The 25,648-nt window shown below is 35.8% G+C and overlaps 2 protein-coding genes across 5 annotated transcripts in view; one reads left to right on the forward strand and one right to left on the reverse strand.

Annotated features, from left to right (window-relative positions):
• Positions 1–6,940: 6,940 nt before the first annotated feature.
• On the forward strand, positions 6,941–8,463 carry Septin1 (Septin 1). The gene is made up of 4 exons (XM_965642.5): positions 6,941–7,143; positions 7,228–7,420; positions 7,465–8,188; positions 8,235–8,463. The coding sequence occupies exons 1-4, from the start codon at positions 7,120–7,122 to the stop codon at positions 8,359–8,361; spliced, it is 1,068 nt and encodes a 355-aa protein (XP_970735.1). The 5' UTR covers positions 6,941–7,119; the 3' UTR covers positions 8,362–8,463.
• A 1,080-nt stretch (positions 8,464–9,543) lies between these two features.
• ct (cut) overlaps positions 9,544–25,648 on the reverse strand; it is a 57,252-nt gene continuing 41,147 nt past the window's right edge. Inside the window, exons 3-9 of one of the 4 annotated variants that reach the window (XM_064358216.1) lie at positions 23,330–23,511; positions 23,078–23,163; positions 19,460–20,269; positions 15,332–15,671; positions 14,379–15,283; positions 14,032–14,321; positions 9,544–11,847 (exon numbers count right to left, since the gene is read on the reverse strand). In XM_064358216.1, coding sequence (XP_064214286.1) covers positions 10,633–11,847; positions 14,032–14,321; positions 14,379–15,283; positions 15,332–15,671; positions 19,460–20,269; positions 23,078–23,163; positions 23,330–23,511 — 3,828 coding nt within the window. In that variant the 3' untranslated portion in view covers positions 9,544–10,632. Of the gene's footprint in view, positions 11,848–14,031; positions 15,284–15,331; positions 15,672–19,459; positions 20,270–23,077; positions 23,164–23,329; positions 23,512–25,648 lie in introns of all 4 variants that reach the window. The other 3 variants (XM_064358215.1, XM_064358213.1, XM_064358214.1) reach the window with 3 other exon arrangements.

Consider the following 25,648-nt stretch of genomic DNA (forward strand, 5'->3'; position numbering starts at 1 on the left):
CTAAACGTGGTCCCTTTTTCCTTCAGAAAAGAAAAATGTTTGATCCATCTTTGTCACGAATTTGTTCCACTCTTTCGAGTAATTACCCCCCATTTATTAAGTTTGAGAGCTAAAAATATGAGTATGTAATAAATAACGTCCAAATTGTTCAAAAGACTCACAAGTGAGACAAGTCAGCCCTAAGTACCAATTCAAGGAAAAAATTACACCCCCGATGATTTCCTTTACTAAATCCAGTACAGGAATTTTGACTAAAACATAAAAACAGGCGAAAATACCTGTTTTAGCAACAAAAATACTTACTATTTCAATTTTTATTTCGACAATTGTACCCCCACCCCCTTTAAGTGTTTTAGTGATTTTTAATGGTAATTTGGTGACAAAAACAATTGGTCGCTTGATTAACCAGCGTCGTAATGGTGGTGGTCCTAATGGCTTTATAACGTAAAAAAGTGTGTGAAAACTATTGTTTTCTTATCAGATGTTCTGTAAAAGTTGCAAAAAACGTTCAGTGTTTCAATTAGTAGCAGCGATATGAAACTTTTTCAAGCCGGTAAGTCGGTAAGTGCAACCCATGATCTGGATCATCGGAAGCAGGAAATTTAATTTCTTTACTTCAATCCGGGGGTAAATCGTATTTTATTGCGTGGGAGAATTTTTTTTTAATTTTTTAAGTCATAAAAGAAACAATATTTTTAAAAATACACCACCAAAACGGGAAAAATTAGGCAAACGCACCCCCCTCCCCTGAAATTTTTTAGTGATTTTTAATTGCGACATATTGGTAACAATAAATAATCGGCGCCTTGATCGGCGTCGTCTTCAAGATGGTGGTGGCTTTCCAGTAGTTTTTCATTGTGAAAAAGTGAGTTAAAACAGTTATTTTCCCAAATATTTCTCAGAAGTTTCAAAAAATCTTCGGAGTAATTAGCAGTGATTAGAAATTCTTTCAATTCGGAAAGGGCCGCCCACGATTTGGCGGGTAAGTGGTGATGACGCCTTGGAGGCGTACTTGAAAATTCGCAATTTTTTCAGTTCATTTTAATTGTGATGAAACTTTTTCAAGTCAGTCAATATTTTTTTAAATTCATCACGAAAATACGAAAAATTGAAAAAACGCACCCCCTCCCCTGAAAATTTTTAGTGATTTTTAATTGTAATTTGGTGATAAAACAATTGGTCGCTTGATTAAACAGCGTCGTGATGGCGTCGATCTTGCTAATGGTTTTATAACGTGAAAAAGTGTGAAAACTATTGTTTTCTTCAAAAATATGAAAAAACGTTCGGTGTTTCGATGGTTTGCATTAATAGCAGTGATATGAAACTTTTTCAAGCCGGTAAGTCGGTAAGTGCCTCCTAAAATGGGGTCATCGGAAGCGGGAAATAAAATTTTCTGTCATTATTTTAATCATCCGAGGTTAAATGGTATTTTATTGAGTGGGAGAATTTTTTTTTTACTTTTTCAATTCATAAAAGAAACAATATTTTTAAAATTACACCACCAAAACGGGAAAAATTAGGTAAACGCACCCCCCTCCCCTGAAATTTTTTAGTGATTTTTAATTGCGACATATTGGTAACAATAAATAATCGGCGCCTTGATGGGCGTCGTCTTCAAGATGGTGGTGGCTTTCCAGTAGTTTTTCATTGTGAAAAAGTGAGTTAAAACAGTTATTTTCCCAAGTATTGCGCAAAAGTTTCAAAAAATCTTCAGAGTAATTACGAGTGATTAGAAATTCTTTCAATTCGGAAAGAGACGCCTAAGATTTGGCGGGTAAGTGGTGATGACGCCTTGGAGGCGTACCTGAAAATTCCAATTTTCACAATTCATTTTCATTGTAAATGCGTAAAATCAAACGAATATGTCATTTTGAGACCTGTGAGGTGTAAAATTATGATTATTTTTATATTTGGCAAAACCAGCACAGGGGGCAATTTTTTTTTTGGTTGGGTAATTCCTTTGTTCCTGGTCATTATTATTATTATTAACTACTTAGAAGTATTGCAATCGGGTGCTATTGTCTAAAACTGGTTTTATTTCAGGATTTCAATGCCAGGTCACCACAGGAACCCAGCAAACAGGAGCGGATCCAGAAATTAATCTTGGGGGAGCCCTTCCAAAAACTTTAAGAATGGAGAATAAAACTTCTATTTTTGGTATGTTCAAATATTTAACTAAATTTGTACAAAATTTGAGCCAATTTTTTTTTTACAAAAAATGTTACAATGCAAATTTATATATATTTTTTTATATAGAACTCCTTGTTTTACTTTTCGAGAATCTATTAATTAATATTTTATTAAGTAATTAAAAAGACTTTTAATGTTATTATTTAAAAAGCTTTTGTTCATTAAGTTTGTAAATTATTTATTAAAAAAATTTAAATTAAAATTGCTCTTGCTCTTGGCAACAAAAAACTTGAACAATTCTAGTAAGTTTTGCTTAAGTATGTTTTAATTCTATAATTATCTTTCTTTAAAAATCAAACATCTTTTCAAATCAGTGTTCTACTAGGTTTGTTTCGGTGAGTTTGGCTTTAAAAAAAATGTTTCTATTCTGTTGAACTAATGAAAAGAATCTCAATTTTTTTTAAACGCTTGTTGTGAGTCTTATCAAGTCTGTCTTGACATTTTGCTAAAACTTCACTGTGGACTATTATTTTTAAAAGATGAAAAACTAATGCTAATTCAATTAATGTTCAAAAAAATCAAACAAAGTATCCAAGTGGTAAGTATTTTTGGTTGCATCTTAGGATATATCAGAAATAACCCGCTATTGACTCACCCTGGACTGACATGACCAGAATTTTATAAAAAAAAACTGTTTTGCGTCCAGTAGTGTCAGATTTAGAGGTGACGACTCATAATTAGCTTTAGTTATGAAATTACTAGCGGATATCTAGTCCTGGAGTCGCCAATCGACCTAAAATAAAAAATCAGAACATTTGAAATCTTTATGTTGGATCAAATAACATTTTTCGCACTTATGAAGGGTTTCATTCTTGAACATTATTAATTTTTCTTCTTTCTTGTTTCAGCAAACCCTAGTGACTTAAGTGCGTGTTGTGGATTCTCGAGTGCTTGACTGACATTTAGTAGTGCGCGATTTTTAAAATTTCGAGTGATTAAAGTGCCAATGGAAGGGATCTTCAGGGAACCTGGACGCCATAATCGTGCTACAAGGATCAGGATTAAAGGGTTAGTTGACAAAGTTTTTTTTTCTAAAAAAATTTAAGTATAAATCCGTAACATTATACATACATAAAGTTATTTATCGCAAATTTGTATACTGATCTGTATAATTTTTTATTTTCAGTTGGTTCGTTCAAAGAAGAAGAGGGAACGAAGAGGAGCGGGGTGAGTGAATTTTAATTTTTTCTAAGAGCGGTGAAGTGTGTGAAGTGAAAATGTGAGTGCAACATTTTAGAACACAGTAAGTATTTATAAGAATCAAAATATGAATGAAAATTAATTAATTAATTGTAGATGAAACATAATTCTCTCAAAGCCTTTGAAGAAAAATTTCCAACATTTGATGAAGTATCTCTTAAATAATGAAGAAAAACATTCACAGCCAGCTCAAGACTAAGTATATTGTACGAATTTCTTTTGTTTTTTTTTCATTACTAATTTTTCCAATTATTTGTTTCAGATGACTCGAGTGATTGAAAGTGCGGGTTGTGAATTTTCGTGTGTTTAACAGACACTTAGTAGTGCGCGATTTTTAAAATATCGAGTGATTAAAGTGCCAATGGAAGGGATCTTCAGGGAACCTGGACGCTATAATCGTGCTACAAGGATCAGGATTAAAGGGTTAGTTGACAAAGTTTTTTTTTCTAAAAAAATTTAAGTATAAATCCGTAACATTATACATACATAAAGTTATTTATCGCAAATTTGTATACTGATCTGTATTTTTTTATTTTCAGTTGGTTCGTTCAAAGAAGAAGAGGGAACGAAGAGGAGTGGGGTGAGTGAATTTTAATTTTTTCTAAGTGCGGTGAAGTGTGTGAAGTGAAAATGTGAGTGCAACATTTTAGAACACAGTAAGTATTCATAAAAATTTAAATATGAAAGAAAATTAATTAATTAATTGTAGATGAAACGTAATTTTCTCAAAGATTTTGAAAAAAAATTTCCAGACATTTGACAAAGCATCTTTAAATAATGAAGAAAAACATTCACAGCAAGCTCGAGACTAAGTATACTGTACGAATTTGATTTTGTTTTTTTTTTCATTACTAATTTTTACAATTGTTTGTTTCAGATGACTCGAGTGATTGAAAGTGCGGGTTGTGGATTTTCGAGTGTTTAACAGACATTCAGTAGTGCGCGATTTTTTAAATTTCGAGTGATTAAAGTGCCAATGGAATGGATCATCAGGGAACCTGGACGCTATAATCGTGCTACAAGGGTCGGGATTAAAGGGTTAGTTGACAAAGTTTTTTTTTTCTAAAAAAAAATAAGTATAAATCCGTAACATTATACATACATAAAGTTATTTATCGAAAATTTGTATACTGATCTTGTATTTTTTTATTTTCAGTTGGTTCGTTCAAAGAAGAAGAGGGAACGAAGGAGGAGTGGGGTGAGTGAATTTTAATTTTTTCTAAGTGCGGTGAAGTGTGTGAAATGAAAATGTGAGTGCAACATTTTAGAACACAGTAAGTATTTATAAAAATTTAAATATGAATGAAAATAAATAAATTAATTTCAGATAAAAAGTACTTTTCTCAAAGCTTTTGAAGAAAAATTTCCAGACTTTTGACGAAGCATCTCTTAAATAATGAAGAAAAACATTCACAGCAAGCTCGAGACTAAGTATATTGTACGAATTTGATTTTGATTTTTTTTCATTACTAATTTTTCCAATTGTTTGTTTCAGATGACTCAAGTGATTGAAAGTGCGGGTTGTGGATTTTCGAGTGTTTAACAGACATTTAGTAGTGCGCGATTTTTAAAATATCGAGTGATTAAAGTGCCAATGGACTGGATCTTCAGGGATCTTCAGGAATCCTGGACGCCATAATCGTGCTACAAGGGTCGGGATTAAAGGGTTAGTTGTCAAAGTTTTTTTTTCTAAAAAAATTAAGTATAAATCCGTAACATTATACATACATAAAGTCATTTATTGAAAATTTGTATACTGATCTTGTATTTTTTTATTTTCAGTTGGTTCGTTTTAAGAAGAAGAGGGAACGAAGAGGAGTGGGGTGAGTGATTTTTAATTTTTTCTAAGTGCGGTGAAGTGTGTGAAGTGAAAATGTGAGTGCAACATTTTAGAACACAGTAAGTATTTATAAGAATCAAAATATGAATAAAAATTAATTAATTAATTGTAGATGAAACGTAATTCTCTCAAAGCTTTTGAAGAAAAATTTCCTGAATTTTGACGGAGCATCTCTTAAATAATGAAGAAAAACATTTACAGCAAGCTCGACACTAAGTATATTGTACGAATTTGATTTTGTTTTTTTTTTCACTACTAATTTTTCCAATTTTTTATTTCAGATGATTCGAGTGATTGAAAGTGCGGGTTGTGAATTTTCGAGTGTTTAACAGACATTTAGTAGTGCGCGATTTTTTAAATTTCGAGTGATTAAAGTGCCAATGGAATGAATCTTCAGGGATTTTCAGGAATCCTGGACGCCATAATCGTGCTACAAGGATCAGGATTAAAGGGTTAGTTGTCAAAGTTTTTTTTTTCTAAAAAAATTAAGTATAAATCCGTAACATTATACATACATAAAGTTATTTACGGAAAATTTGTATACTGATCTTGTATTTTTTTATTTTCAGTTGGTTCGTTCAAAGAAGAAGAGGGAACGAAGAGGAGTGGGGTGAGTGAATTTTATTTTTTCTAAGTGCGGTGAAGTGTGTGAAGTGAAAATGTGAGTGCAATATTTTAGAACACAGTAAGTATTTATAAGTATTAAAGTATGAGTGAAAATTAATTAATTAATTGCAGATGAAAAGTAATTTTCTCAAAGCTTTTGAAGAAAAATTTCCAGACATTTGATGAAGCATCTTTTAAATAATGAAGAAAAACATTCACAGCCAGCTCTAGACTAAGTATAATGTACGAATTTGGTTTTGTTTTTTTTTCATTACTAATTTTTTCAATTGTTTGTTTCAGATGACTCGAGTGATTGAAAGTGCGGGTTGTGGATTTTCGAGTGTTTAACAGACATTCAGTAGTGCGCGATTTTTTAAATTTCGAGTGATTAAAGTGCCAATGGAATGGATCATCAGGGAACCTGGACGCTATAATCGTGCTACAAGGGTCGGGATTAAAGGGTTAGTTGACAAAGTTTTTTTTTTTTTTTAATAAATAAATATAAATCAGTAACATTATACATACATAAAGGTATTTATCGAAAATTTGTATACTGATCTTGTATTTTTTTTATTTTCAGTTGGTTCGCTCAAAGAAGAAGAGGGAACGAAAAGGAGTGGGGTGAGTGAATTTTAATTTAATTTTTCTAAGTGTGGTGAAGTGTGTGAAGTGAAAATGTGAGTGCAACATTTTAGAACACAGTAAGTATTTATAAGAATCAAAATATGAATGAAAATTAATTAATTAATTGTAGATGAAACTCTTAAAGCTTTTGAAGAAAAATTTCAAGACATTTGACGAAGCATCTTTTAAATAATGAAGAAAAACACTCACATCAAAATCGGGACTAAGTATTGTACAAATCTGATTGTATTCCTAGATAAATTCTTAATTTTTCCTATTTTTTTGTTGCAGATAACTGTGATTTTTGAGTGCTTACCAGACATTCAGTAGTGCACAATCTTTAATATATCGATTCTAAAAGGATAAAAATAAAAAAAAATAATTCGGTAAAATGTAAAAGTATATAATTAAAAAAAAGTTTTTGCTGTGTTTTAACGAAATGTTATATTACAGTGACTTTTCTTTCCTTGGATTGGCACCAATTCAGTGCCACACCTACGGCCGACCAATCAGCGTCGTTGGTTCAATCAACACCGTGTCGATGTTTATGTTAACAATAACGACTTTTAAAACCGTTAAAATTACTTAAAACTCACAGTTTTTACGTTTTTTTGTACTTAACCAACTAACCTCGCCCGTTCGACTCTCCACCTTGAAAAATGTCAAGCGATTCAGTCAAAAATGTAAGTATTCCCATCATTCCTTATCACTCCAAAAACGGACCAATTTCCTGTATGAAAAACGGTACTAATTCGCCAAATTTGAAGTTTTCAAGCCTCGAAACCCCGGGTTATGTCGGATTCGCTAATCTACCCAACCAAGTCCACCGTAAATCGGTGAAAAAGGGCTTCGAATTCACCCTTATGGTGGTGGGCGAAAGTGGTTTAGGGAAATCCACTCTAGTCAATGCACTCTTCCTAACTGATTTGTACCCCGAAAGACAAGTTCCTGACGCCATAGGTAAGCCCTTGAAGGTTTAGACGCTCCGTAACCTCACTTTTCAGAAAAAATGAAACAAACGGTTAAGCTGGAGCCCTCGACTGTTGAAATCGAGGAACGGGGGGTGAAATTACGACTTACTGTCGTTGACACTCCGGGATATGGTGACGCGATCGATAACACTGATTGTTTTTCGGAAATAATCCGGTATATTGACGACCAGTTTGAGAGGTTTCTCCGGGACGAGTCCGGACTTAACCGGAAGAATATCATGGATAACCGGATTCATTGCTGTTTTTACTTCATATCGCCGTTTGGGCACGGCCTTAAGCCACTTGATGTCGAATTTATGAAGCAACTTCACAACAAAGTCAATATTGTCCCAGTTATTGCAAAGGCTGATGTTCTAACAAAGAAAGAAATGCAAAGACTGAAGAAAAAAGTTATGGATGAGATTCAGGAGCACGGCATTCGCATTTACTCGCTTCCTGAGTGCGATTCGGACGAAGATGAGGAATACAAGGAGCAAGTGAGACAATTGAAGCAAGCTGTTCCGTTTGCCGTTTGTGGGGCTAACACCCTGCTCGAGGTGCGGGGGCGCAAGGTCAGGGGGCGGCTCTACCCCTGGGGGGTGGTGGAGGTGGAAAATCCCGATCATTGTGATTTTATTAAGTTGCGGACAATGTTGATCACTCATATGCAGGACTTGCAGGAGATCACGCAACAAGTGCATTATGAGAATTACAGGTCGGAGCATCTGGCGAGAGGAGGGGTTCCGAAGCGCAATACGTATGTTTTAAGGGGGTTTAAGTCAGGTATTAATTTTTTGTTGTAGGATTGGTGATGATAAGGGTGCTGCCACTAGTGATAAGGATAGGATATTGTTGGAGAAGGAAGCTGAGTTGAAGAGGATGCAAGAAATGATCGCTGCGATGCAAGCTAAAATGCACCAGCAACAATAATTTTTGAATATATCGAATATTTTGCGATTAGAGTTTTATTTTTAACTTTTTGTATTGGTGTATTATATAATTTCGCATGCCATAAATATATTTTTTAGGTCACGAGTTGTTTAAGCCTCCACTTGAAATAACAATGATCCCTTATAATTGAATTGTCACGCAAGTTACGTAAGTATGCAAAATTTCAATTCATTCGGACAACAGGAACTCTTTCAAATTTGGCTTGGAAAATATGAAACAAATAACAAAGCAAGTTAAAGTCCGATCACTTTTGTAATATTAAACAAAATCGAATCAACTTGTAAATTTTTGGCATTGTGAGTTGCGTCATTTACCGCGAATTTAGTCTTTCAAAAAAAATGTTGAATTTTTTAAATGGAAATCCTGCAAAATACGTTAAGTTTTCTGCTAGAGTGTAATATTTTTTAGTCATTTTAAAGATACCTGATTAGATTATTTGCACTTTTAGTCCCTTAAAAGAGACACACTAGAGCAACTTATTGGTAAATAACGAGTTTTAAATAAATGATATGTGGCACCGTTGTCTAACAATCGTGAAAGAAATAGAATTTGTTCAACAATAAAAATGAATCAATTTTGAAACGGTTTCCTAAATAAATAAAAAAATGAACAAACTAAATAATAAAAATTGATAAATTGTATTTATTTTTTTGCAATTAAAATAAACTGCTAGGAACTGTTAGTAAAATTAAAAATAATTATTCATCATTGTGTTAGGGAACAGTTATTTAGTGTGAAACATAAAACCATTAAAAATAAAATAAATATGAAAAGTGAAAAAGCTACTACAATAAATATGGAGCTTTAAAATTTTTTAAAATATGACTAGGACTTTTTTCAAAATTTTTTTTCTAATCTACACATTTTTCTTAACAACGCACCATACACTCGAGTTTAGTGACAAACCAAAAATTCCCAAATTCAAATTTATGTGAGGCGTTTGTTAGTAAAACGAACGAAATAATCTTACATTTCATAATTGCGTGTCTTAATTAAATACGAAATGGCAGCCAGCTCTGGTTTTAACGAAAACAAACTTGCAATATGTTATATGGAAGATGAATTGAAAGAACAAATTTTTTTCTTTGTTTTCGTGAATTTGCACTAAGGTTGCTAGAATAAGTTAAGGAGGGTTGAGCGTTTAAAATAAATGCAACAGAGTATTTCCACGTCTTTTATTTGTTTAATTACATTCAGTCTGGAGTTCCACGGAAACAGTTTGAATGTGGAAGACTGGACGTCATATCTCTGGGTGATTTTAATAAAACAACTTGTTAAATACAGTGAAATGTATAATTTAGAAATTTCAAAAGGAGAATGATATGATGTAAATATTTACAATACAGAAATCATTACTAATTAAACGTTTGATAGTTTCTACATTTTATAAAATATAATATGAGAATAAAAAAACGTCGCTAATAAAACCAACTTTCAGGTATTTCGAGTCAATAGTAATAAAAAAAATGTAACAGATTAAGAAAGTTCGTTTTATTTTTACGAAACGATAAATACTTTTCTACAGCGAACAAAAAAACTATTACGACGCTATTCTACATGCAGTTATTGAAAAATGTGCATCATTTTATACATATTTTGCTAATAATGTCTCTCACTTAATTCTTTAAACATTTTGTAAGAGCAGAACATTACGTATTTAATTTTAATAACTTTTTTACATTGAATAATACAATGGAAGAATTACACAAAGTTGTATATTGCCAAAAATATACATTTCATTTGTTTTAAAAACGGGATAAAATATTGCACTCGTGCCATATTTTATCGTCCTGGAAGAGAAACAAGGATAACATCACTATTTTAAATTCATTTCTATTGGGTGGATTCGTAATACTTACAAGTAACGATATGCTTTGTTTTAACCCTAAATTATTTGGAAATTAAAGCTATGTATGAACAGACACTTCCAGAGATCACTGGAAAAATAACAACAGAAACTTAACTGGCCAAAAGTCATGCCCTGGAAAGACTAGAGGAGGGGTGGAGCAAATTTCGTATGTACAAAAATTCAATTGCGATTTGGCCTTTTTTCGGGGAGAAGCACACGGAAAACAAGCAATTATCACAATGTTTAAAACATTTTGCTTTGCAAATGGTAACAGTCTTATACTTAAAGGGGAGAAACAGTGCCTCGTTGGCAAGAAAAGCTAACAAAAATCGTAATCACAATAAATATCGATCCGTGATTGCACTTAACTTCGCGCGGAAGTCTCTTTGTCTTTTATCACTTTAGTAATCCCACCGCTCGTCTTCTGTCTCTTTATCATCTTTAGTCACTTGGGGTTCTTCCTCCTTGTCTTCTTTCTCCTCCGCTGGGTTGGCCTGGGGCTCCGCCTCGTTGCTTATGGACGAGGCGTCGCTTTGGTCGTCCTCGAACCGGTCCAGGACCGGGGTCGGCTCCACTCGGACCGTCTCCTCCGAGCTGCGTCTGCCGTAGTCTTCGGTCTGCATCACACAAACTCCATTTATTATGACCTCATCGCCGGAGGGCTTGTCTTTGTCGGGGTCCTGCCAGTCGGGGTTGACCCACTGGGGGGCCGCGGGTTTCCGCCTCGAACTCCGGCCCTGGCTAGGGGGCGCCTCCTTGGGCTCGCTTTTGATCAGACTACTCGAAGACAGGTTCGAATCCTCCGAACCCACGTTGCTTTCGACATCGTCATCGTCGAAGTCGTCACCAGGTTCGCGCTTTAGCCCCGTCATTGACAAGTCAAGTCCGCTCATTTGCTCCTTAACTGCGTTATTTAACGCCGCCATATCCACCTCACTTGGCAACAAGCCTCGGCTGATTAACGCCGCTAGATTCGTATTAGCGGCAAGATAGGGCGGGTACGGTAGTGGGACTCCCCCAAGTCCCATCCTCTCCTTCGATAACTCTAAAAGTCTTTGGTTTAGCAGCAGCCGGAACTGGACCGGATCGAACGGCCCTTGGCTGCTCTGCTCTCTGGGAGGGATGTCCGAGGCGATGCCGTGGGGCACCTGCTGCTTCAGCCTCATCCTGTGGTTGTGGAACCAGTTGGTGATGGTGCGGCTCGACAGCCCCAACTCCGAGGCGAGGAATTCGATGGTGGCCACGTTGGGGTAGGGGTCGAGGGCGAAGGCCAGACGGAGGGCCTCCTTCTGCTCCTCGGAGAAGAGCACGCGTTGCTTTTTAGTGGGGCCAGGGCCGGGCGAGTTGGAATGATAGAATTCGGAGGTGTCGTTCGATGAGGTGTCGGAGCTGTTGTCGTGGGCGCCGGGACCGGAGGAACGCCGTCGTTTGTTTGCCTCTCGACGCTCGTTTTTCAGGGCTTGGAGGCGGTCGATGTTGTGGGCGTCGTTTAGCCACAGTTGCATGCGGATGAAGGGCTCACGACCTTTGATACTTAACATGTGCCAAGGTTTGGGTTTTGAAAGCAGCTCGCTGACGGATCCCTGAGAGAGGCCGAGGACTGCCTCGCCAAATATCTGCAAAAAAGAAAAGGGTTCAAGCTATAGTAGGCAAAAACTCGTAGAAAAACCGAAGAATTTGCTTTTTAAAAGGAACCGAACAGAAGAGGAGGAGAAACACACGAAGTGGAATTCAAGTTCTATCACATTACTGAAGATAGGAAGCAACCAACGACCGGAAAAAGAGGAATTTTTCTTGGTAGGATCAAAAAATCAAAAATTGGACGAAGATAAAAAGAGAAGGTACGAAAAATTTGGAATAAAACATTGGATGAAGGATGACAATTGAGAAGGATCGAAGAAAAGACGATAGAACAGTGATAGAAGAAAGGAACAAATTGTCTTGGTTGAACAGAGATAACTGGATAACTTGATTGATAACTGCATAAATAAATAGAGAAAAAGGAGGAAAACTAGTATTTTTTTTTGTGAAAAAGGGTTACAATTAAGCAAACAAGAATTAAAAGCGATTCTGGAACAACAAATTGAAGAAATGCATGTAAGGACCAAACTAGTAAAGATTTAAAGCGAAAATAGGATGAAGAAAGAAGAAATTCGGCTGAAATGGATGAATTTAACTAAAAAAATTAAAATGTCAGTAAATATTGGAATTTTTTAATGGACTAAAATCGAATGAAGGGAATAAATGTCACTAACGTAAAAAAAACGTAAAAAAATTATGAAGGAAGAACAGAGTTTGATCCAGACCAGAAAGACAAGACAAGGATTATAAGAGAGTCTTTGAAGAAATGCTTATAAAAAGACAAAACAGGGAAGTTTTCAAACAAGGAAAAGATGAAATGATGAAGATGGGAGAAAAAAAAACAAATGGGTAAAAATAAATTATCAAGAATTGAAAAAGACGAAAAAGATTTGGATGAAGAGTCCGTTCGTCATAAAATAAGTGACACAAACTTACCGCAAAGAAAACATTAAATAAAGAGTGTTATCTATTTAATTTGTAAAATTCGAGGTGAAATTGAAGCAACTAAAAATTGCAAAATAATTTAAGATGAAGTAAAAAAGACTGATAAAAAAATCAAAAACTGGACGAAGATAAAAGGGGAAGAATGTCACAAATTACTGAAGAAATGCAGAGGAACAAAGAAAACCTAGAAAAGATTACAATTGGAGAAAGATGATCTAAAAGCAACACTGAATCAATAATTTCTGTAAATACACTAAACGGTGAAAATTTTCAAAAAAAGAGAAGAGAAAGGAAAAATAACTGCATTGACATAAATAAAATTAACGAAGGAAGCCAAAGATGTGAAGATTTTGGATGAAGAGGAGCATACATAAGTGCATAATTCTGAAAATGAAGAAGTTGAAAATTGCGGAAAGGTATGAAGGTTTGTAAGAAATTTCAATCACCTTATTGAACAAGTTGAAAATTGAATAAATAATGAAAAAAGCAAAAGAAAATCGTAAATTATGGGAAAATTAACGTGGAAAACTTGCGGAAGGAGGAAAGGAGTTTGATCTTTAAATATGAGCACAATTAAAAAAACTGAAAAAAAAATACGTGTAAAGACATGAATTGGTAAAGATTTGAGGAAACAAAAAGCGGATAAAGAGAAGAGAAATCAAACATTGAAGGAAAGGTGAAGAGACCACATAAAAAGATCGCTTTTAAAAATGCATTAAGCCGCAGTATGCAAAATCAGCACAGATCAGTAGAGATCTGAAATTTTTTTCAAAGGCCGAAATTGATTAAGAAGAAAAAAAGTTTCAAAAAGAATTCACAAAATTATTAATAGGACAGGAAAAATGATTAAGGAAAAAAAAGGAAAATCCAGAACAGATATGCTCACAAATAAAGCGACAAGAATGAAGAAATGCGTTCAAATAGACAAATTCAGCAAGATTTAAAACGAAGAAATGATGAAGATCGGATAATCCTGAAATGACGAGGTGAAGAAAAAGCTTGAAAAAAAGTGCGCTGTTTGTGAGTTGCGGAAAGCGTTGAAGATGAAATAAAGAAGATTGATGTTAAAACCTCATGAAACCACAATGAACAAGACACAATCTTGTGAAGATATACAACGAAATAATGAAGAAAGGCGAACTGAAATAAAATGAAGAAAACTTCACAACACTAAACACCTAAAATTAGAGAAGAAAACCGCATATGGAAGGAAGACTTTTGATAAAAACCCTTATCAACTGCTTAAAATTGAAGAAAAAAAATGTTGGACTCACTTTTTGTCCGATGTTATTTGCAAGAAGCGCCTCCTTGATCTTGGTGGTGATGACCTGTGTGTCCAGATCCTGTGTCAACGCGGCCATTTCGTACACACTGGGCGACATATGCTGGTGCATGTTCCTCAGACTTTGATGTTGCCCCATCGGCGAATGTTGAATCCCATGCGGACTCGGATTCTTTTTCAAATGGTCCGGGTTCTGTAAACTGATCGCATGGTGTGGTGGCACTCCTGGCGGCGTTAGCAGCATCGGTGGCGGCTGTGGATTTTGATTAAGAGGCGGCGGTCCTAATTGCAATGACGGTGGTAACAAATTTTGCGTTTCTTGCATTTTACTGATGATACCTGCAGCGTCGTTTAGCATTTTGGGAGTGGGGGGCATGGGCTTGCCTATAGAGACGGCGGCGCCCCCGTAGCCCCCCGTCCGCATGAGTTTCTCGGGGGCGATTTTGTACTGACTGGCGACGAGTTTGTGGACGGCGTTGTCGTCCTCTAAGAACATTTTCATTCGGATGAAGGGCTCGCGCCCCTTTTGGGTCAGCATGTGCCAGGGCTTGGGGCGGGCGAGGAGGTCGCTGACGGAGCCTTGGGACAGCCCCAGGACCGATTCGCCGAAAAGCCGCTGGCTTATCGAATACTGGCTGAGTTGTTCCTTGACTTTTTTGACGATGTCTTCGGTGTTGAGGTTGTTGTATTGGTCGAATTGTTGCTGGGTTATGGGCGGGAGGACGGCTTTGAGGGGGCGCTGCGGGGTGGAGTGGTGGGGCTGGCTGGGGGGCTGCGAGATGAGGGAGTTGGTGATGGAAGCCATTCGTTGGAGGGGGCTGGCGACGGAAGATCCGGAGAATTCCTCATTTGGGGTCATTGCTGGTGGGAGGATGGAGTTGCCCAAAGGGCTGGAGGCGGTCGAACCACTTGATGGTTGGGAACCTGGCTCGACTTTAGGTCGTACGAGGCTAAAAGCACTCCCGGAATGTCTTAAGCCTTCGTCTGACCCATCCTTGTCTTTCTCCTCTCCCCCATTTACCATTTTCTTATCTTTGGGTAAGGATAAGTCTTGGACCCCTCCATTGGGCTGGTGTTGGGCTAGTGCTTGCTGTTGCAAGGCTAAGAGCCCCAAATTGGGCATTTGTCCAGGGTTTGTTTGATTCAGTTTAACAATCTCGCGGTGGTAGGCATCCAAAGCCATGCGGATCTCCTCCTGGGTCCGGTCGATCTGTCCTCCACTGAACAATTGGGGGAAAAACATACTACCATGAGTTTAGCAACTGGCAAAAAACCCTCAAAGTTATACTCACCCAGGAAACGCTTCTCTCGGATTCCTAAAATCCTCAATCCTTCGACCCATCAACTTCGCCAACTCCTCTTGGTAGATCCGCACAACTTTCTCTTGAGGAATGTCGTCGTTTTCGTACTTTTTCAGTCGGCGATTTTGCGACGAGTCCTTGGAAAAAGGACTCAAGCACTGGTTGTGGGGCGATTTGGAATCGTCGTTACTGTGACTATCCTCAGCGTGTGTTTTCATTTGTTGGAATTGGTTCGCTTCGCTTAGAATGTGAGCTATTCGTTCTTCGGTTAGGTCGTTTTCGGGACGGCCGAACGTTGGCATCCCTGTATCTTTGCCTGAGGAAAAATTGTCTGTAAGGGAGGGGGACGGTCTTAATGATTTGAGTTTTTGCTAACTGTTTAGCAAAACACAAGAAGCGATTTCGTCGAATTTGCTAACTCTAGCAAATCCCACAAAATGTTAATACAATAATGGACATGTTTTCGTGACTGAATCAATGAGGGAAAATAGTGAAAAGAGTAAAAATCGCGTCGAGACGAGTTGCTGTCATGATTTTTGTGTTTCTGATATTTGGTTAATTCAGCTTCCGGTGCTTGACAATTAAATTATAGATTATTGCCGAGTCTTCAAGGTCCAATTAAATCCTCGTTAGCTTTCAGTGGAATCTTGTCGTGATGTTCTAAACAATAGAAAAGAAATCTTCGAACTGGTAATTAGGCTAACTGTATTAAAATTGATACGTTGACATATGCAATTGCTCGCATCTCGTCGACATTATCCTTCCGTTATTGTTGACAATATCACGACCGGACTTAGGAAAGTTCACATTCCCATGAAAAATACGAAATGAGCAATTATTATTCGCTCGTATCTCCATGTTTTTATTATTATATAAATGCAGTCGTCGTAAATACTGCCATTAAGAGTCGTCTCTCTGTCACACGGTAGAGAAAACGCCGTTAGAGAGAGGAATCGGTTTGGAAATTGGAGGAGGCCCAACGAACCCCAATCGACATATTTCGAACGTCTGATACGTAATTACCTCGTCATGTAATCATTCGGTACCGAAAAAAATCGACACGCAACTATTATTATGCTTGATTTCTTCGGTTACCTCAAAATCGACAAATAATAATTAAAATTAACGTTTTTTCCGAGAAGATGACACACGATGACACGATCGAATTCGAAGCTAATTACGACAGGGGGGTTACGCAAGGCGCAGCTTTAGGACCAATGTTTCAAACACGCTCGCTTCGTGCATTGTGTGTTTACTTTTCTAGCTTCATAATCAAGCCGATTATAACAGCTTTTAGCGAGAGGCTTCGAAAAATTTCTTTCCCATGGCAGTAAAGTGCCCGCTTGCGTTTAAAACCGAATTAGATTCGCATTTTCTTCGCAATCAGCGAAAGAATGCAAGCGTGGCATTTCGGTTCGAAATATCGACGCATATTCACATATCCGATTAGTGGAGATAATAATAATTGGCGCGTCTGAACGGATGTTGCCCGATGGTTGACCGCAAACAAAGAAAACAAAGTGTTAAAAAATATGAATCATTTCCAAATTTAGACGAAAGGAAGTCAAGGCGGAATAAAAATCGTTCGATAAATCGGAAAGCGCAATTCTGATGGAAAATCGTTACGCGCAGTGGCGTACACACGACAATTAACGCCAAGGAGCAACAATTTTTTTTACTTTCAATGCTTGTAGATCTGTTATTTGTTTATGAAATTTGTGTTAAATCTATCCTGCTCGGGCAGCAAAACCTTGATTTGTTTACGATTGTTTCTGAAAAAAAATTGCTAACAACGTATCACTGCCGATCTTGAAACAGCATCCAAAAACTAACAAATTTAATTTATGAACGCGGTTAATATAAATAAATAATAATAAAATAATATAATAAATAATATATACACCACCATTTACGATTGTTTTAAATTCGAACTATCTATGAAAATCTGACATTTTATTTGGCAGTACTGTGACTTGTCATAAGAAATTTATTTTGGGTTATAATTGATGACAACCAAGGACTGTTGTCAGTTTGCTTCGTTTTTTAAATAAATAATTGAATACGTTTTTTTGTTATTCTACTCATTATCATTAGGTAAATAAGTCGAGTCTGTCTTTTTTGCATCCTTCAAAGCGTCTTTTGATACACACTTTCTTATCAACAGAAATTATTTTCGACATTTTACATTAATAAACAGTAGAACTGACAACACAGCGAATTTTTGACAAGACAACGTCATAAAGACAGTACCTGACAGGACCTGAGACCAACCTAACAAAAATATATCTACGCCTGCTGAGAATTTAAAACAATCGTGAACGGATAATAATATAAAAATAATAATATAAATAATATATAATATATATAATTATTATAATAATAAATATATAATATTTATTATTATAATATTATATATAATAAATAATATAAAAATAATATAAACCTTGATCTAAATGGGTCCTTCTCTAGCAATGAGCTTCTGATTTAGGTGACTCTAGTTTTAATAATTGTGAAAAAGTTAGGCGTTTAACTAATTTCTGATCACAGCGGCCTATGACTTTGAATTAAGTTGGCAAAACTTAACGGTGCAAAGTCAGAAGATGTCTATATGTTTGTACTTCGACAGTAAATATGTAAAATTGCATTTTTTTGTAGAAATATAAATTCTTAAGTTATTTTATTCAGTATTGCCAACTTAAAATCGGAAGCGCAGGCCACTGACCTGGCCTGACTTGACCAGACTTAAAATTTTAAAATTTTCGCTGAAATTTGTTGAGCAAAAGTACGATTAGAACTTTGAATTGTTTATGAATGTTTATGTTGGGGTCCGCCGAGTGCGCCCCTGGGCGCAAAGAAGCAAGTTGTAGCTTTTCGTGGCGCGTTCGATTTCTATCACGTTCGGAATTATAAAAAAGTTTTTACGGCGTTTTTACACATGCAACACATTTTACACGCGACCGGATCGGTTTTAATTCGAAATCACGACACGAATCGATCGAAATTTTGATTCGAGAGCGGAAACGTCGCTGCGATTATCTCGGAATTTGAAAATTTAAAGGGGTAACATGTCTGGGACATAAAGATATTTTATATCGTTGGTTTCGAAACAAAAGGCACGGAAGTCGATGCGAATAATTTACCTCTATCGGGTAAAAAAGAGGGTGCAATGCTACGACGTCTGCACCAAACCGAACAAAAGATTCATAAATCTCCGGTAATATAGTTGTCTAAATTGCTAATTTACTCTTTTATATTTCACTCTATAAATTTACCAACAAAGATACGAACGAACGCCCTGATGCAAATTGCGGCGGCGGCGGGACGAAGACTCGGACCTTGCTTTAAACGCCCAACAAAAAATACATCTATCAATGCAGTTTCAATGCATGCCAATTCGGCCGGAACATTTTTGTGTTGGCACATGCTGCTGTCACACACAACGTGGATTCAATTATTATTTTTTCCAACAAAGCACGCAATTACTGGCGAATAAAACTCATCTTGAAATTTTTCGTTGGGACAAATCGATCTAATTCAATCAAATCGCGCGTAATCGTCTCCCAGCATGCAATAAACACAAAAAGCGCCTGGTTTTAAGATCGTGTCAAAGTGCCTCAACAATGCGCAATAAACCTCGGTAAAAGTAGAACATATGTAATCCGAAAATCGAATTTTTTCCACTGATCGTCGAGATAACCCGGAGTTTAATTGCGCATTGTTAAGTTATGCTTATTTTGGATTGAAATTAAGGAATTTTTAGAGCACGGCGAGGATTTATACGGTTTTGAGGTTTTGTAATGCGTGGGATATTAAAACAATAGTTTTGTAATAAAATATTTGGCTTTTGAAACGCTTGTGACACAATAAAATTATGAGATTTTTCGTCATATCGAAAAAAAAAACGATCGTGTGTGTGATTGAATGGCAGGAAGTGATTCATTTCGAATGGCTCTACATGGCCTAGAATCGCTTAATTGTTAATTAATGAATTATTTATTTGTGGTTTTTTAATATTGAGATTGATTCTCGAATGTAATTAAACGCGCGATAAAAATCTTTTTCGAGGCGTAATCTCAAAGATTGATGATCTGGGATCATGCGGTGGAACTGAAAATTTACCTTTCTTTGGTATCAGTGATTTGAGGAGGAGAATCGCCTGTTCGTCGCAAGCCCACGCGTGCATTTTCCGGTAACTGTCTCTGCCCTTCTCCGTGAGTTTGTCCCACGGCTTGGGCTTGGACAGGAGCTCGGAGACGGTGCCCTGCGACAGCCCCAGGATGTATTTGGCGAAGAGTCGCTGTCCGATGTTGTGGATCGAGAGCAACTCTCGCACACGTCTCGATATGTTCAAAGTGTCCAGGTTTTGCGAGGCGTATTTGTCCATGTTGTAGCGCAGCATCTCCTGGAGTTTGGCCTCCATGGGGTCGCCCTTCGGGATCAGACTCTCCCCCAGGCGGCTCACCATGGACCCGGGGGCCATACCCAGCTCCTCGGCGAAGCGAAACGGCGATCGGTGGTCGTCGAAGCGGTAGGGGCTTTTCAGCGCCTCCTCGCCGCGGAAGAGGTTGTTGACGGCGCACATGGTGGCCATGGGGATGTTGTTGTTGCTCAGATGGTTGTTGTTGTCTTCGGGACTCTTGGGGTTGCCGTTGAGGATGGGTTCGACGGGCGAAGGCTGCGGGGCTTGGTCTGGCTGTGGCGTGGAGGCTGTTGATTTTTCGGTGGGGGTGGAGTCGGGGAGTCCCATGATGGGCGTCTTGGCATCTATACAGGGTGATTGCGAGATTAGATGGTTGTGTTCGATGGTGCGGCGCCAGTTCGCCACGATCTCTTCGCCTAACATACTACCGAAGCTTTCTACATTCTGGAAGGGACGAGGCAGGGGTGCTGGAGGGGACAGAGGTGACACTGCTGGACTTTGTGCAACCCCTGGAAAAATGGACAGAATATCAGATGGAGGAGAAGGGGGCAGGGTGTGTTAATAGTTCAGGCAAATAAGCCTTTGAATCGAAATGTCGGGGAAAAATTTGTATGTATTTAAAAACGTTCATTCAAAAAAATTTTTATTTCAAATAAAATTTTACACAAAAATGTTCTCTTCACATTCTTAACACAGATTCTGGTGATTAAATAAATGTAAAGGAATGACATGTACAATTTTAATTGTAATTGTTATGTAAAATTTTCGTTTTTGGATTTGAAATTGCGTTAATAAAAATAACAGATTAAAAGAATAAGAATGAATCTGTGGTGTACCATTAGGTATGCGGAGAATTTGTGTTAAATTTTAATGGTGAAACAATACAGGGTTAGTCAATAGCGGGTTACTCTTGACATGTCTTAAGATGCAACCAAAAATACGAATTGCACTTACCACTTGGATACTTGTTTGATTTTTAAAAACATTAATTTAATTAACACTGTTTTTTTAACCTTTTAATAATTTTAGTAAAACTGTCAACACAAACTTGACACTACCCAGAACAATAAAATCGTGTATTAAAATTATTTTTTTACGATTACAAATCTGGTCATCTGGAATCAGTATTATTGGTTGCATATTTATACATATTCAAAAATAACCCACTATTGACTCGCCCTGTATTTTACATAATTCGAAATATATTTTTTCGTCGGTGAATAGGTTAATAAATGTAAAGGTTAAACTGAAGAAATTTGCACCTTCGGTTTTACAATTATTTATTTCAAGGACTTGGAATAAATATCTAATTGTAAAATCGAATGTCCGGACTTCTTCAATTTAACCTTTAGGTTTATTCTTCAAATCAGTTATGTAAAAATATTTCAATATCTAAAGTGTGAATTCTACAGCAGATGTCATCGTTTTTTACAAAATTTAATCAATACATAATGAATTACTCAGTTTATGTAACAATACATGAAAATTCTGTGTAATTCAAGTCTTGAGCGTAGGTAACAAATAACTCGCAAATAATCAATGTAAAGTCCTGTATTTTTATGTAAATACTTTTTATTGTGAAAAACCTAAAGTTGACAAATTTTGAATAAAACGAGACACATTTCGTAAGATTTTTCAATAAATGCAAATTTTAACGTTGAGTTAAAGCTGAGTTTTGATAAAAGAAAACTGAAAAAAAATACATTTTTCTTGTGACGTGGCATATGATATCACTGTAGTAAAATTTTTTAGATGAGAGAAAGTTTTTTATTATAAGACATGGACCCCTACATAAACAAGACAAAATGAACCTTATAATTCAAATAAATTTTTGGTGAAAGAAGCTTTTTTTTCGAAATTTGCAACTCCTGATAAGTTACTACAATTTAAAGTTACTGTAAGATGCGCTAGAAATGGAGAATGCGGCACTTGCCTTCTGTTTCAAATTTGTTTGCAAATATTTAGAGGCCCAAAAAAATATAGTAAAGGAATTAAAAAGCTAATTACCTAATGTCTCGTCAAAAATAACTTATTTGCGATCTGAATCACTTGAGATTAATTAGAATTTCGTAATTCAGTTCTAAATATTTTTTTCTTTGACTTTTTAAATGCAGCAGCTAAACGATTTGCTACTTTGAATACTTGAATTTTTTCTACAGGGTGAGTCAATAGGGACATATCCTAAGATGTAACCAAAAAAAAAAAAATTGCATTTACCACTTGGATACTTCGTTGGATTTTTAAAAACATTAATTGAATCAATATAATTATACTAGTTTTTTACCTCTTAAAGAATAATAATTCATAATGAAATTTTAGCAAAACTGTCAAGACAAACTTGGCACAACGATCTGGTCAGCTGGAATCAGCAATATTTTAGTATTATTGGTTGCATATTTATACAGTTTCAAAAATAACCTACTATTCACTCACCCTGTATAAATTATTTCCAAAAATTTATTAAACCAAAGTAATTTTTGTCGGTTTCCGCAAAGTGGTTAAAAATATTTATTATACAAGCGGAAAAAGTTAAACAGAAACTTTATTTTCGGAGTGTAACCCAACCTTTTTTTTAACACAGGGTCCATCTATTCCAAAGGATCAAAAAAAGTAGAAACCTCAGAGTCAATCCCTTCCCCGAATTTTTTTAAAAAATTTTTAGCGTTTACCGGTAATTTTTATAAAACACTGTATTTTCGTTTTTTCAACCTCTTCTCGGGGGTTGAAGCTGTAAATTCTTTGACTGAACGTTTTTAAACACTTCGCACTAAGTTATATGAAAAATGCAAGCTTTTCCCCAGCATTTTGATTTGCAGGCTTATTGGCTGTTCTATAAAGCACTCGTTTGAGTGCTGAAATGTGGAAAACAGTCTCAATTAAAATCGAATTATTTTTTTAAAGAGCAACGATACTACAATTACTGTTAATTACTCGAGATACCTCGTCATTGGCGCTTATTAAAATCGAATTAAATCGTCATTTTCGCGCCCAATTTGCGCCATTTTCAATCGAACAACTATCAAGAATCAAGGCTCTCATCGGTCGAAAATAACAGACAATCGCGAAAAATATAAATTATTCGTTATCGAGGCAAGTCATCAATCCGGCAGATAAATGACTTCCTTTTTTTCATGGTTCACCGATCTTAATTTATAATCACACTAAACTAATTAAAAATACACTTAATTCAAGCGGAGTCCGGAATAATTACGGTGTGCAAGTAGATTATGCTAATCATATTTTTGGGAATTCTATTGTTGGTGATTTTATCGGAGCTTGACTCTAATTAGGGGAAATTTTGAGGAAATCTTATTTACCTTCGACGTCCTGGGTGGGTGTTTTCACCGATTCGGGCTTGATGGTGGGCTTGTCCGTGCTTTCGGGGTTGTCCGTCCTGAGAACGCTACAAGTTACAAAAATGAATAAATCCAAATCAGTCTCAAAATTCGTCACGAATCCGGAGCAAAAATTCTGGAATCGTGTTATCGCCGGATTAGCAAACACGGTTTTGAAACTGCGCACAATTGAGATAAGAGCTTGTTGAAAGAAGGAAATCGCAAAATGGTTACCTGAGTTCCCTTTTGATGTCTTCGTAGTCCCTTTGATGGTCCAGTTTGGCTTCCAATCTAACGATAATTTGTCTTTTCTGTTCTAATTGGTCTTCTAGTCGCGATATTTGCGATATCGAGGTTTCTTTAAGTTTGGATATCGTGCTCTGTAGTCTTTGTACTTCTTCAACTAATTGATTGATCTGAAATAGAGTTATTTAAATTCGTCTATTGTCTCGTCTCGATCTGGAATAATATTAATGGCATTAGCATGAAAATACACCTTTGTTGACTAACCCCACGTGTACTTTGAGAAATTCTATTAGCTAACAAGCTTTTGAAGGGAAAGAGACGGATATGTTTAACGTAATTTAGGAATCAATCAATCGTTCGCCGTATGAAGACATTAATCTGTTCAACCCCTTTATGCATAAGGTGATATAGATCGATTGATTAAATTCCGGGGGCGAATCTCACCCTTATCGTCCGCCGAACCGAAGGAATAATTAAAAAAAGTCCGGCTTTTCCGGGGGCCTTATCGCCCTTCGTGCTCGTATCTGCTTGAAATATTGGATGTATTTATCATCGGTTTTCCGCCAAAAATGTACCAACCCCCGAAATTAAGAAAATGACTTACTCGTTCTTTGTCGTCCATCGCTATCAAATTCAATGCTTCATCTTTCACCAGCTCGAGATAACTGAATCCTACCTCTAATACGATACGAATAATTAACATCATTTCTAATTATTGTGTAATAAATAAATTAAGGCATAAATTAAATTTATAATTGTGTCAACAATTGCGATGATGAAGTGTCAACAAAATCAGACACATTATCTTTCTGGAAAATAAAATATTGTTACTCGAAAAAATAAGAATTTGTAAATATTGAAGTAACCTGAAAAATAATAACAATAAATCTACGGAATCAAAATTTACAATTTCAAATTAATCCGATAAGGAGCTGATAACAGCGATAACACGTCGAATGGCGTCTATTAAATAAATAAAATGGCGACGATGAGGCAAATAACTGACTCACTTTCTGAATCGAAGATGAGGCCGGAGGCGCACGTGGGTTACGATTATAATCGAATTTTTTTACAAAAATAACGGTCGTGGGAGTGAAAGATTTCATGATAACATTGCTCGAAAAATAATACAAGCTCAGGTCACGCAATAGCCGCCTTAACGAGAAGAAGTGCCTTGCGACAGCCCAGATCTGACTACCATTGAATTGCAATTGAAAACACTGCCACCAGTCATTATCCGACTAATTGAATCAAATTTTGGAAACATATTTTAGAATAGGTGTGTTCCATTATGCTCCCACGAGCATTTTTTCATGTTGTTCTCCAGAAACAAGCAATAAAGTTCACGAAAATAACCATAGCCTCAAGTAATTTTGTTACAAAAATGATTGAAAGATACAACTAATTTAGGTTTAGGTTTATTATGAAATCATCTAAAAAAATCTAATTGGACTGGATATCTAGCTAAGTAAAAAAATGAAAAATCTATGTAGATTTTTGATTTTTTTACGATTTAATTTCTTCCAGACTTCCTCTGAAACAAACTTCAAATCCATCCAATAAGTAGATTAAATGAATATCTAACTAGATTTAAAGTTGAATTAACTATGTGAAAAAAATTGGGTTTTGACCTTTATTGATTTTGATTTATTCTAAAATCAACTCAAAACCAAAAAATAATAGATTGAATTAAAATCAACCTAGACAAATAAAAATGGGAAAAATAAGAATTTTGTTATGAAAAAATATGTGACAGTAAGATATTCTCTAAATTTTTCTAGATTTGTTCTGAAATAAACTTTAAAACAAACCTAAAATTTAATTCAATCTAGTCGGCGTAAAAGCTAAGTGAATAAATAATTCTGGTAATTCTGCTAGGTTTATTCTGAAACTAACTTAAAACAAATCTTACTAATATACGAATTGGGTGTCTATAAGGTTTAAAATTGAAACCTGGTCAAGTAAAATTACGAAAAATCCAAATTTTGGTATTCAAAAGCTCGATTAGACGATGTAATTTAGATTTTTCTAGGCTTCTTCGGAAGTTAACTTGAAAATAAATTTAATCTATACAAGGTTTAAAATCAAACTTAGCTAAGTGAACAAATAATTCTATTAGAATCGAAAAATTTAAAAAATAAATATGAAAAAAAAGCATTTTATTTAAAAATTTAAAACTTTTTTTTATATTTTATTTATATATTTTTTTTATTTTTTAGTCTTTACTTATTGTAATCGTTTTTTTTTCTCTAAGTTTCGTTGTAACACCATTACTTTGATTTGTGTACTTGTTTAGCGGTATGTGGT

The sequence above is a fragment of the Tribolium castaneum genome, chromosome 8 (assembly GCF_031307605.1).
Source record: "Tribolium castaneum strain GA2 chromosome 8, icTriCast1.1, whole genome shotgun sequence".
NCBI lineage: Eukaryota > Metazoa > Arthropoda > Insecta > Coleoptera > Tenebrionidae > Tribolium > Tribolium castaneum.

Coding starts and splice junctions, on each gene's coding strand:
- Septin1 (XM_965642.5), top strand. CDS start 7,120: ATGTCAAGCGATTCAGTCAAAAAT. Junction 7,144..7,227: donor CAAGCGATTCAGTCAAAAAT/GTAAGTATTCCC, acceptor CCAAATTTGAAG/TTTTCAAGCCTCGAAACCCC. Junction 7,421..7,464: donor ACAAGTTCCTGACGCCATAG/GTAAGCCCTTGA, acceptor CTCACTTTTCAG/AAAAAATGAAACAAACGGTT.